The 13,390-nt window shown below is 38.9% G+C and overlaps 1 protein-coding gene across 1 annotated transcript; it reads left to right on the forward strand.

The window, feature by feature from the left end:
- Positions 1-274: 274 nt before the first annotated feature.
- Positions 275-12,187, forward strand: LOC149289730 (myeloperoxidase-like). The gene is made up of 13 exons (XM_089490249.1): positions 275-350; positions 2,327-2,420; positions 3,454-3,629; positions 4,092-4,212; positions 4,653-4,782; positions 5,565-5,771; positions 6,012-6,330; positions 6,748-6,908; positions 9,361-9,613; positions 9,733-9,903; positions 10,468-10,705; positions 10,908-11,119; positions 12,165-12,187. Exons 1-13 carry the CDS (start codon positions 275-277, stop codon positions 12,185-12,187), a joined length of 2,181 nt encoding a protein of 726 aa, XP_089346375.1.
- Positions 12,188-13,390: the final 1,203 nt, after the last annotated feature.

Genomic DNA, 13,390 nt, shown 5'->3' on the forward strand with positions numbered 1-13,390 from the left:
TTTGTCATTGTTTTCAGTTTGACTTCCCCTTTAGGTCTTCCCCAAATGGTAATTACACCATCTATGTGGTTTCACTTTTTAATGCAACCCCCAGCTGCTGTTCTTTATAAAGTCAGCCCAAAGTGGGGGTTTTGTACATTGTTGCCAGAGCAGACAAGGTGCACATTGCCTTTAAATTAAGTATCTTGGTTATTAACAGGACTGTTCTTATTTCAAGGTATCCCATACCAACTGTGCGCTGACTTAAATTTCTTCCTTTTCTTGCATTTTTCAGATGGCTTCCATACATGTCAGTGTCGGTCTGCTTCTGATCCTTGGACTGGTACAGATCAGTACGACTTCTTTCTATGGTAATCCATTTATCTTTACATATAACCCATGGGACAATGCAATTTAATGAATGGGTATTCAGAATGCCAAATAACACTTAGACATTTCTTTTATTCATTGTATTTATGGTGAAATATATGAACATTGTTTTGCATTAAAAATGTTTTTTTAGTTCTAATATATATATATCTATATATCTATATATATATATATATATATATATATATATATAGTAGAACAAAAATGTGTACATTTAAAAATAAAATATATTTTATATTATATTTCTACATTATATTTTATATACCGTATATATATATATATATATATATATATATATATGTATACATGTAATAACATTTGAATTTTAAACTGTAATTTTAATCATATGAATATACACATATAGACTGTATGTTCGTCATAGTTTATAGTTTTTCTGTTCCTGAAATTCAAATCAACATTCCATCAACATTATAATAGTTGTAGTCCACAGCACCTGGCTCACATGAGATTATATATCCATCTTTATTTTTATGTCACTATTGTATTTGTTTGATATATATATCAGCTACATTTTAATAAGATGTTATTTAATATATTATATTATATTAATTAGTATTAGTAACCCCAAACCTGTTTGCCCACAAGTCTAAAACTCTACTCGTTGTCACTACCAAGTTCTATTTAAGGTTTTAAAAAGGTTTGTAACTCCCTGAACTGTTCAACTATGTATAACCACAATTTAGCAACAAAAAAAAATGTCAAATGTCCAATCAGAAAAAAACAGCAACATGCTGTCTCCGAAAGCTAAGAGTTTACTAAACAGAATTAAAATAAACAAGGATAAAAGACAGGAAACGTACACTATACAAATTAAAATAAGATGTAAGATATTAAACTGTCAAAATGTATGGAAATTCAAAGCTTCTCCTTCAGATTTCCATTTCTCTTGGAATCTCCTTCCTTTGTCTCTGTGAGGCGCCCATTTGGTGTCATGTGGGAGCGGAGCGTAGAGCCCGGGCACTTTATGACTCCTAATGAGTCAGGTCGTAAAACCTGGCATTGAACTTCTGTCTAATACTTTTAAAAGCTATATTTTGTTGTTGTGGTACCTAGTACGTTATTAACGTTATTAACTCTAGGGTGTACAAACGTACAGATACCTAACATGTCACCCATCTTAATGCCTAGGCCCTGTTTGACCCTCTGCTGCCATGTTTCCTATCATTTTGAAGGGTACTCTGTCAGCGCACAGACCACTTCCACCTTATGATACTGTTCTATTTCTTACATCATCTCTCTGAAGATGCTGGGTGCTGTGCGACCCCAGTGCCTGGCCCCCTGTAAGACTTCATGGCATCCATGACAGGACATCTGATGCCCTTCTTGGATCCTCTTCCTTTCACACCCAGGTTTTATAGTCAGGTTTCCAAATAACATTTCTGGCAGAATCAGGCCTAACAAAAGGTTTGGTGGTATTTATGAGAGATGCCGTGTTAATCCTTAAACACAGGCATTTTGCATGACAATCTGGTCGTTAAAAAGCACCCATATAACCGACGTCAACAACACATAAGCGCTGTCTGCAGACAGATATAAGTTGATTTGCCAAACAGCCGTAGCAAAAAGGATATAGTCTGCTCTAGAGCTATATCAATTGAAATGCAGGTGTATTAAGCCTTCAAAGAAGAATAATATATACAATTAAAAAGGAAATATAAAGTATCAAGGCACAAACACAGATGTATTAGATCTCCCTAACAACAGCCATACCATTGATAAAGGTTTATACCACCAACATTGTCCAACGGATCTCACCCAGTACTCTTCCACCTTGTGCTTTTCCACCTTGGGTTTATATCTTAAGTGTATTTACTATGCTGTAATATGTATTATGATTAATTACCATTGCATTTTACTTTGGACTACAGACTTTTTTTTATGAATTATTGTCATATTAAATTGTTAATACGGTTGCTATGCTATTTGTATTTTTTAGATGGGATTGAGGAGTTGGACAATGATGTTATCCTAAGAGCGTCACAAGAAGCAAAGAAGTTTGTGGACATTGCCTATAAGCACACCCGTGAACTGTAAGATCTTGTCCTGGCAATAGACTTTCTTGTGATGTCAAAAAAAAATCTGAATTCCATGGATAAGTAGTGTCACTATAGCAGTTTGGTTATAAAAGCAGCTGTTCCACATAGGGGGGCTCTTATAATATCCCCAGATATGTCCTGCATCATGTAGAGAGGAGTAAAAGAAAGCTATCTGTCATTTTGTTTTCTTCTTTAATGCTCCGTGTTTCGTAAAGAGTCCTGTCATCCCTCCCCTATGTATTACATCACAGCAGAGCCCCTCCACCTCCCATTTCACGCTCATGGATGTGAAACAGCAAAGTCCACACTTACACAGTGATGGGCAGTGAGTGTGACTGAGTAAGGTGTTCTGTGTGATGGGAGCGATTTGAAGAGAAGCTTTAGTACATCTTCCGTCTCTGACCAAGTTGAACCAGTTGATACATTGTCTACTTTTATAAGTCATTCTGTTTGATTTTTTTTGTAATTTAGTATGGAGTATGCCTGATCCTTGAACCTTGGGGTCTTTATCTTTTTGTAATCCATTATTTAAACAAAGAAGACCTGTTGTGTGCAACAACATCACCGACCTATGTATAGCAGTTCTACCTAGAGGCTAATCAAGTCTTTGTTTTATATTTTGTAACCAAAATTCCACAGAGAACTGCACTATTTCCCACAAAAAGGATACAACCATAACTGCTCCATTTGCCCAGTGTGCTCAGAAAAGATTTTGATCCTCAAGTATACCCAACAAGATATGTTTTCAGGATCTCCTCATATAAACACAGGTCTTTTAGATGCTTACCGTTACTGTTTCACTCTAATTACTGATCTAGAGCTTTGTTATCACACTTGCATCATCCCCAAGGGCTTGAGAAGGAAAGGGGAAGGGGCAAAGAGCACTACCTTGGTCTAAAAACTTTTAGAAGTGGCATGTTTTCCTTATTCCATTTAACATAAACTGTAACTGAACATTTCTCAATATATTATGCAGTCATATATATATATATATAACATAAATACATGGATAACTATGTGTTCCCAGCCTCAAGAATCGACTGAAAAGCAAATCTGTGAGCCCTAGTGATGTCATGGCATATTTCAAACAACCAGTGGCCACCAGCAGGACACACATTAGGGCTGCTGACTACATGCAGACAACCCTTGAACTTCTAACTGAGAAAGTGAAGAGCATCTACAGCAGACCCTTCAACATCTCAGGTACCAGATGTCACACGTTTCCATTTGAAAAACATTTATTTACATTTTCTAATGCATTAAAAATTAAAGAAAGTAGATAAATAAAGAGAATGCTCTGTAAACCAGAAGGACCTCAGTACATTTACCCAACGAGCCTTACAAAGGAACTTGTCTGGTCTCCTCCTCCCTATAAGAGTGGAACCAGAGGAGGTTATGGTCACACTCAGATGTGTGGAAAGTAAGTGGAGTCAGGCAGGCATAGTCCAGTGCATCATCACCTTGCGCACACCTTGAGATCAGGGGTCTTGAGACCTGCAATTCCTGGAACGTTCAAGATTTCCCATGTATAGCTCCATTAACAAGATTCCTCCACAGTGATTTGCTCAGCACAACTATATTTTAGTTCTCTCCATATGTAAACGGTTACATGGCTTGTAACTGTCTCACGGGGAATTTCGACATATCCTTCATTTTATTTAACAGATGTGTTGACAGCAAACCAGCTAGACACTCTATACAAGGTTTCCGGATGTGCTTTCCTGCAATTGCCAAAACCTTGTCCAAACAGTCGATATCGCACATTCACCGGTGAATGCAACAACAGGTAAAATGGGTGTTTTTATACTTATAATTTTAACGCCCATATTATATGTAATACAGTACTTGTGACCGGCATTTATTTGGTAATAGACCCAGAAACTGGACACATGCGTGGAGAGGGAGCTCCACATTTCTAAACCACTATAAAAACTTTCAGTCAAACACTACTTCCACATAAAGCATCCCACAATTCAGCCCAATTTTAAGCAAATTCAGTGCCAGATACTTGGTCCTCTTCCACAACCGATTTCCATATTCAATTACGTCACCATATACTCCATAACTAATTTAAAAAAAAATATGATTACATACATTTAATTTATACTTTGTTAATTTGTTACATGTGCATAACCTCCATCATTTACACCAAGCTTAAATGACCTTTTAAAATATTTTTATGTTAATATCCAAGCATCTTCTTGATGGTTATTTCCCTGTTCACAGGAGATTCCCCGATTTTGGGGTTTCCCAAAAGCCATATTCACGGTTGTTGCCAGCACAGTATGAAGATGGCATATCACTTCCTCGAGGCTGGACAGAGAACCGAAAAATCAATGGATTCCAATTACCCCTGGTGATGAAATTATATTATATCCCCTAAAATGACTGACGCCAACTTGACCCGTGTCAGAACAGCACTAAATATGTCATCAAAATTGGATTTACTAATAATATCATTTCATAGCCCAACCATATGTAATCTTATGTGATAACCCAACACGGGTTTTACTATTCAAGCTTAATTATGGTTTCTTTTGTGGTTATCCCCAGGCAGTAACATTGTTAGGGTGGATAGTGTGTTTCATTGTCTGTGGCAACAACCTTAGCTGACAATGAAGCATTCAGTAAAACATTCAGAATGAGGCATTCTTTTTTGGGGGGGCAGTACTAGGAATGATTTTTCTTATTGGTAACACAAGGTAACCCAAAACCACAGGCTCTTCCAAACTTTACAAAAAGTTCTATGTGCTGTGTATGATTCTAACAAGAGTACGATCACACTTGACACAATAAAAACATAATAAAGTACCTGCTGTAGACAGACAGTTAAGAGCAGAGGGGTATTAGATGTAATAGATGAGGGCAATGTGCATGGTGGTGCTGCCATTATGGGGGGGCTACACATATAGTAAGGGGAGAAAGAATTAGAACAAATATGTGATTGGAGTAAGTATGGGCAATAATATTCAGAGCTTTGCGTGTCTGTCTAAGGATCTTGAGAAGGTGACAATGGAGTGGTTTGCAGAGTAGTACAGATGATAAGGAATTTGCACACAATGTAAGGGAGGATGTTAGACGTGGAGATGAGAAAGCGCTTCTGTAAATTTTTGATACTGACTTCTGATTTTTATACAGGCACGAGATGTATCCAATCAAATTATCCGATTTCCCGAAAAAGAACAGACGCTGGACAATCGAAGGTCTCTCATGTTCATGCAGTGGGGTCAGTGGATTGATCATGACCTTGACTTAGCCCCAGAGACTCCAGCAAGGTCTTCCTTCTTGAAGGGGATAGATTGTGATGTCAGCTGTGCCCGTGCACCACCCTGCTTCCCCCTACGGGTAATCCTTTAAATACTATTGTGTATACCAATTTATGTGAAGATCACACTGCAAGTCGACAAACATTAGCCACATTCCAGACACGCCACAACAAACCATCTATTCAACATTCCTTCTATTGATTTGATGCACAAGTTCACATTTGACAAACTATTTCAGTGAAGGATATTAAACTACATAAAGTATTTATTAAAATCCTCTTTAGAAGAAATAGTAAGACAGTGTCATTTTAATTCACAGATTCCCCCAAATGATCCTCGAATAAGCAATCGATCAGATTGCATACCACTGTTCCGTTCCTCTCCAGCCTGTGTAAAGGGTAGTCCCGTTCGTGAGCAGATGAATGTTCTTACTTCGTACATAGATGCCAGCCAGGTCTATGGCAGCACCAATAAAGTAGCCTCTGAACTCCGCAACAATAGCAATCAACTGGGCCTGATGGCCGTTAATAACCGGTTCACCGATCGTGGCCTCGCTTACTTGCCTTTTCAATCTGGTGGTGAAGAAGACTTCTGTCGCTTAACAAACAAAACGTCTGGTCTGCCCTGTTTTTTTGCAGGTGAGTTTTGGAAAAAGTCAGTCGGATTACAATCCTGGTGTATAATAACCGTGTATTTTGTCTATAATTATAACATCATCTACCAACAAATTAAAAAGCAAATCAATGTGAATATAATAAAATGTGATAGGTAATTAATGTTGATTACAGCTTTACATAAGTATACGGTATCTTTTTGTCTATATATTAGCTAGTGGTTTGGCTGGTGCAATATATAGACACTTACATTGACATCCACACAGGTCCACAATAAATACTTAAAACTTATTTTACTTGCTTTATTAACAGAGGTATAGGATTGTTATTATAGATACCCTGAGAACTGAAATGAGAGGTACTTATTTAGCTTATTAATTCTGCATATACACATGCAACGGTAACTATGATCAGTAAATGTATTACTGCTTGTGTTCACAGGGGATGCTCGTGTGAGTGAGCAGCCCGGACTTACTGCATTTCATACAATCTTTGTACGGGAACACAACCGTATAGCTACAGAGTTGCGCAGGTTAAATCCAAGGTGGACTGGAGAAACCTTATTCCAAGAGACAAGGAGAATTATTGGAGCAGTGAATCAGGTAAGACTGCTTGGCATTCTGTGACAGGGATCTTCCTGCAAGACTTTTACTATTTACCACTAGCTGTTCGACATCTAGAATAAGCGTTCAGCAGATGCAGTTACAGCTAAGGAATAATGTGTGCATATATATCAGGGGTGTCCAAGTTTTTTCTGCAGCGGGCCACTTCATCAGAATGGTATCCGTGCGAGGGCCGCACTAATTTTTCACTGAGAGAAAATATGGCCTTTAATAAAATATGCAGATTAAAATAAAGTAAATGACACAAAACCTTTACTTTTCCTCTCACTGATTTCTGGGCCTAGAAAGGTTTGTGACTGCAAATTCAGGATAATTAAAAATGAAATAGTTCTATTTATTCTACGGATGCACCAAAATGAAACTTCTGGACCAAAACATTCACTTAGCCAAAACCGAAAATGACCCCCCACCTTTAAAAATAATACTAAAAACTAACATTTTTAATAAAAGTAGGTAACACACCACAATTGGACAAAAAAAAATTAGCAATATAACTTGGCATGATAGGAGTGTTATTGCTAACAGAAATCACACTCCAATCATACCCAGGCAGGCAACCAGTAAATGCTGGTACCTAGGCATGATGGGACTGTGCTTGCTGTGAGCAATCATACTCCTATCATGCCAAGTCAGCCAGTACATGCTGGTACAGGGTGGCTGTAAGTGATGTGCAAACCCCATACTTCTGGCAGCATCAATATACAAGGGGGGAAGCTAGCTAGGTTTCATCATGTACTGGCTGACTTGGCATGATAGGAGTGTGATTGCTAACAGCAATCACAGTCCCATCATGCCTAGGTTCCAGCACTTACACATCCAACGAGTAAATGCTGGAACCTAGACATGATGGGACTGCGATTGCTGTTAGCAATCACACCCCTATCATGCCAAGTCAGCCAGTACATGCTGGTACAGGGTGGCTGTAAGTAATGTGCAGACCCCATACTGCTGGCAGCATCAATACACAAGGGGGGCAGCTAGCCAGGTTTCAGCATGTACTGGCTGACTTGGCATGATAGGAGTGTGATTGCTAACAGCAATCACAGTCCCATCATGCCTGGGTTCCAGCACTTACACATCCATGATATCACACTCATTCATTCATTCATATACTCATTCATTCACAGATTCATTCCCTCAATCACGCATACTGATTCAAAGACCCTCCCCACCCCCTTACCTGCACTGCAGCTCCTCGATGCCGATCACAGACTTCAGCAGGGGGCGCGGCCTCCCTCTGCGTTCTCTGGTACTGCACAGAGGAAGCAGGACTGGAGCAGAGTCATGTGATGTCACGTGAACTCTACTGGGTTTCGCTTCCTCTTTGCAGTACAGAAGACCCTCCCACTGGTAAGTAGCAGAGGTCTTGTTGTAGCAGGGCTTGAGGTACGGCCCCCGTAAGATCGGTTGCCCTGGCTGTCGATCTTACGCGGGCCGCACCTCCAGGTCTCGCGGGCCGCATTTGGCCTGCGGGCCGCATGTTGGACGCCTCGCATATATATTGTATATGCAGGGCCGGTTCATTGTGCTCACAGTACTATGCTAGATTCAGTATATATATATGGTGAAATATGCCTGCCTCCCAAGTTGTGACCTAATTTGCTCTGGCACCCACTCACTAATAACCCCACATTCACGCTAATACCATACACTAACAACCTCCCACTCACTGTACCACCATACACTAACAACCCCACACTCACTCTAACACCATACACTAACCTCATACTCACTCTAACACCATACACTAACACAAGCACTCTGACTCTCACTTGCCTTGCACCATGCACCACTAATTCTAAGCTCACAACTGGCACTCTAACATAACCTGACACACACTCATGCTACCAACAGACCCTAACAAACCCCCTCACACACACACATACACATGCTATCTTTTTAACCGCTCTCTATTTTTCCCTCTCTCCCTCACAGCTATCCCTCTTATATGTCTCCATGTCTATCTCTCCATCACAGCACTCGGGCTTCTCCAACTCTCACAGCTTTCCTATGATAACCCCCATCCCTCTTACCCCCCGCATGGCCTTTATCTTCAGCACAGCTCATGCTCTCTGAGCGAGCTACCGCTCTTCTTCTGAAGGGCATCTCAGTTACTGGGGTGACCAGGACTGGTGCATGCATGGGGCCCGGATCTGATTGGCACGGGGGCTTCTCCGATTTACAGGCCCCAGACACATGGCGTGCACCTTGAACTTGTGTATTGTACGCATATATACACCTTGTAAGCAACAATATACTGTATACGCCATATGCAGAGTGTACCTTGAAACTGCAAATAATACAGTTAAATAATTTTATGTATGTGTATGTATATATATATATATATTTTATTGTGTGTGTATGTATATATATATATATATATATATATATTGGGAACATCTTGTAAATAATTATGTTATTACTTTGGCAGAAAATAAACTACAGGGATTGGCTTCCTTTGCTGCTGGGACCTGAAATGTCTCGTGTGCTCCCTCGTTACAGAAGATACAATGAATCTGTAAACCCTGGGGCATCAAATGTGTTCAGTTTAGTATTTCGTATGGGCCACACAATGATCCAACCGTTCATCTACAGGCTGGTGGAAAATTATAGACGTTCATCAAGCCTTCCACCAGTCCCTCTTCACCTTACCTTCTTCAATACTTGGAGGGTAGTAAGAGAAGGTAAAAATAGTAGTTGTATTCTTTTATAGTGTTTGATATATCTATCCATCTATCCTGTATAAGTTGTCACAATTTTACTTCATTTGTTCTAATGTGACTCTCCATCATTTCTCTAACAGGTGGTGTTGACCCTCTTCTTCGTGGCCTTATGGCAAATAAGGCCAAACTAAACCGCCAGAACCAGATTTTGGTTGATGAGCTCCGCGAACATCTCTTTGAGCTTTTCAAAAGGCTTGGCCTTGATTTAGGTGCCATCAACATGCAACGTGGCCGAGAACATGGGCTCCCAGGTAAATATATGGTATACCAAAAGGATTCCTTTATCTAAAAAGCATAACAATAATATGTTAAATTGTTAAATAAATATACACAAAAAGTATTATCTGGTATTTAGAAATGCATGTGCCACATTTCAGCAATGAAGGATTTTCCATTTGAAGGCTTTATGAAGGACATCATAAAAATAATCTCCCTGGACCGCATGAAAACCACTGTAAGCAGGACTAGATAATCACCATTAAGCATGTTGTTTTCCAATGGTTTGAGCTGCCATATTTCTGGGCCAGTTGGCTGAACTTTCTTCCCCAGCCCTCCATGGCCTCTTACCCTGGCATTTCCATCTCTTTAAAAATATATTTTGCTCCATTATTTTTTACATGCCTTTCATGTGGTTGACAGTTTCTACAAAATCCTCAGCTTGTGGCTTCCACCATCCCTCCTGAGAACTTAATGGTGGAAGCCACAATACCAAAGTACAATAACATATTGTTTGATTTCCTACTGATCGTGTATATCATCTGTATATATTTTTCACTTTTTCAGCTGACTCGTTTTTATATTTTGTAATTATTTAGGATACAATGCGTTTAGGAGATTTTGTGGGCTTTCTCAACCTCAAAATCTCACACAACTGGCTCAAGTGATGGGCAATAAACAACTGGCTCAGAAATTGATGTCGCTGTACGGGACACCCAACAATATTGACATCTGGATGGGTGCTGTTGCTGAGCCGCTGGTCACAGGTGGCAGAGTGGGCAAACTGCTGGCCTGTTTAATTGGGGACCAGTTCCGCAGGAGCCGTGATGGGGACAGGTAACTTCTACAATCTCGGTAACACCATTTGCATGTCATTGAAATTTCCAGTAACCAAACACTATGACATTATTACGTGACAAAACTCGGGTTACACTTCAGGCTTCCTTGGGTCTCCAGTCTCATAGGATTAAAAATAAGCAGGGCTTTAACTAAACCCGAAACCTCTTTGGTGCTTAATTCTAAACATTTCTTTTTGCAGATTTTACTACGAGAAGTCGGGTGAGTTTACGGTGGCTCAACTGAATGCAATACAGAGGGCGACAATGTCAAGAATCATTTGTGACAACACAAGGATTACTAAGGTCCCCAAAAATGTATTTGTGGCTAACGAGTACCCAAGAGATTTTGTGAACTGCACCAGTATCCCAAGACTAGATTTAAGCCCATGGAGAAAAAGGAAAAGCGGAGAAGGTATGAAAATCACAGGATCCGTGTTACATCATTTATAGAAAATATAACATATTTAATTATAAATAACCTTTTTAATATTTTAATGGGGTGGCATTTTTGTAGACTCACAAAATTACAAAAAAAAATACAAAAAAGGAAGTACACCCTAACAAGCATAAAAATAACAAATTTGGGGTGCCGATAAAAAAGGTACATTTAATACATCAAAGTACCCCAATCTTGGCAAGTCAGATAAACCTCTGTCCAAGGCCGGATTCTGGCTAAGATCTCAATACGAAGAACCTTAATATTATCAGGCAAATAGTGAAGTAGATGTCGAGTTGATGTACGCAGAGCTATGTACTCATACTGTCCTATGTATAAATACTTTGAATTTGTGCTTTGGGTGCTTAATTAATCATGTCTGAGTATATGAAGTGTATCATCTTGGGTTTCCATTTTAGATTTAGATGCAGTGAGAATAAAAAAAATATATTATATCTGTATTATGCAGGAAAGCAATACCAGGAAGACTGTTTCCACTGTGCAATGCATAGTCTTATCAGGGGAAATTTACTAAACCAGGAGTTTGTAGGGGAGAGGAACATTACATAGGGCAAATAAGTCAAGCTTATCCTTTTTGAGAAGGTCTGAGATGGACCTGCATGATTTATTTACTTTCCATTAATATTCCTGCCTTAACTCTTCACTAAGTAGGGGCTAAGTTTTAGTTTTGGACATTCATACTGCATAGCAAGTCAATGATAACATCTTAAAAATATATTAGGCTTGTGGATAACAATTGGTGGCGTATAACCGGGGAACTCTGTGGGTTCGACCTGGAGTCTCTGGTTGAAGCCCCCAAGTCATACACTCCACCCAATAATGGCTTTCTAGCCCTTCTCAAAGCCGCTACACCAAATTGAGAGCTCTGGGGAGCCTACCTGGGAACTTACCTGGGATGCAAATAACAATATTCCCTGCTAGTAGAATGTAACCAGAATGTGAATAAATACTAAATACCGTAATCATTTTTAATAAATTATCTTCTATTTTTTGTTTCCAGAATTTGAGGACCCCGATGAATAAACAGAGCAGAATAAGATATATTTGTCTATGGGGCGTTCCGGCCAGACATGCGCAGAACTGCATTGATATCTTTTTAACAAACTCTTTTGGAAAGAGTCTTTGGACTACAGAATTCAGCAGTTCCTCTTTCTTGTTCTGGTCTCCATCTTTTTTTTAGAAATGTATAACCGTAACACATTACCCCATAGCATTAATCTAAAGTGTATGTGTGTGTGCGTGCTCAGACCGCAGAAGATTTATTTAGAAAGGTGCCGGTTTTTACCTTATTCTTGTTCTCAGTTTAATATGACAAAAACCGTAGCAGATCACAAATGACAAATTAAATACAAAATGTTCCATTTTGGTCCCTTGATACCCATCAACATTGTTTAATGGAATATAGAAAAAATCAAATCAGATTCTATCAAACAAAATTTGTGTAGTTCCAGTGCTGGTTACATTGTTTGTTGGCTGCTTTTTTCTATTACTAATACAAAAAAATGGGAAATGGGAATTTATTTTATTAATGGGAATTCTCTGGCAAAAAAACAACTCTTTAGGCTTTCTCAGGGGATGTAAGTTAGTGGTTGGCAATGCTTCATTATTTCTTAACTAAAAAATTAAAATACTGCACTCTAGAGGGAGACACAGCAATAAATTTTCCTTAGATTACTTTACTGTACGGAAAAACCTTATGCCAGTACTACTTGACTTTATATATATATACACACATGTCTGTTCAAAAGTTTGGGGTCACTTAGCTGTTTTCATGGCAAGCAAGGACATTTCTAGCTGTAACATCATTACAGGGTTTCTAATGATCAATGAGCGTTTTAAACGTATACTTGAATTAGCCAACGTGCCATTGAAACACAGGAGTGATGGGAGTGATAAATGACCGTTTTACATCTATGAAGATATTCCATTAAACTACTTATTAAAGCATATTAACTTTTTTCACGTAAACATAATCCAGAATATCTGTGATACAGCCCATCTTTACTCGGATACCTGTACAAACTGTATCCATGCACTAGCTTGGTAGGACTGCATAAAGCATACTGAATAATAAAGAATTATTTTGTCTTTAGACTAGTCTCCTATATAAGTTATACATTGGATGTTAAGATGCTCTCCAGCATCCACGATGACTCCAGCATCTCTTTTGTGATTTTGTAAATAAAGCAAAATTCAACTTGTATAAAAAAGAGGCTTTATTAGAGA

The sequence above is a fragment of the Sceloporus occidentalis genome, unplaced genomic scaffold (genome assembly GCF_023333645.1).
Source record: "Sceloporus occidentalis isolate IW3139 unplaced genomic scaffold, rSceOcc1.0.p SCAF_43, whole genome shotgun sequence".
Lineage (NCBI taxonomy): Eukaryota > Metazoa > Chordata > Lepidosauria > Squamata > Phrynosomatidae > Sceloporus > Sceloporus occidentalis.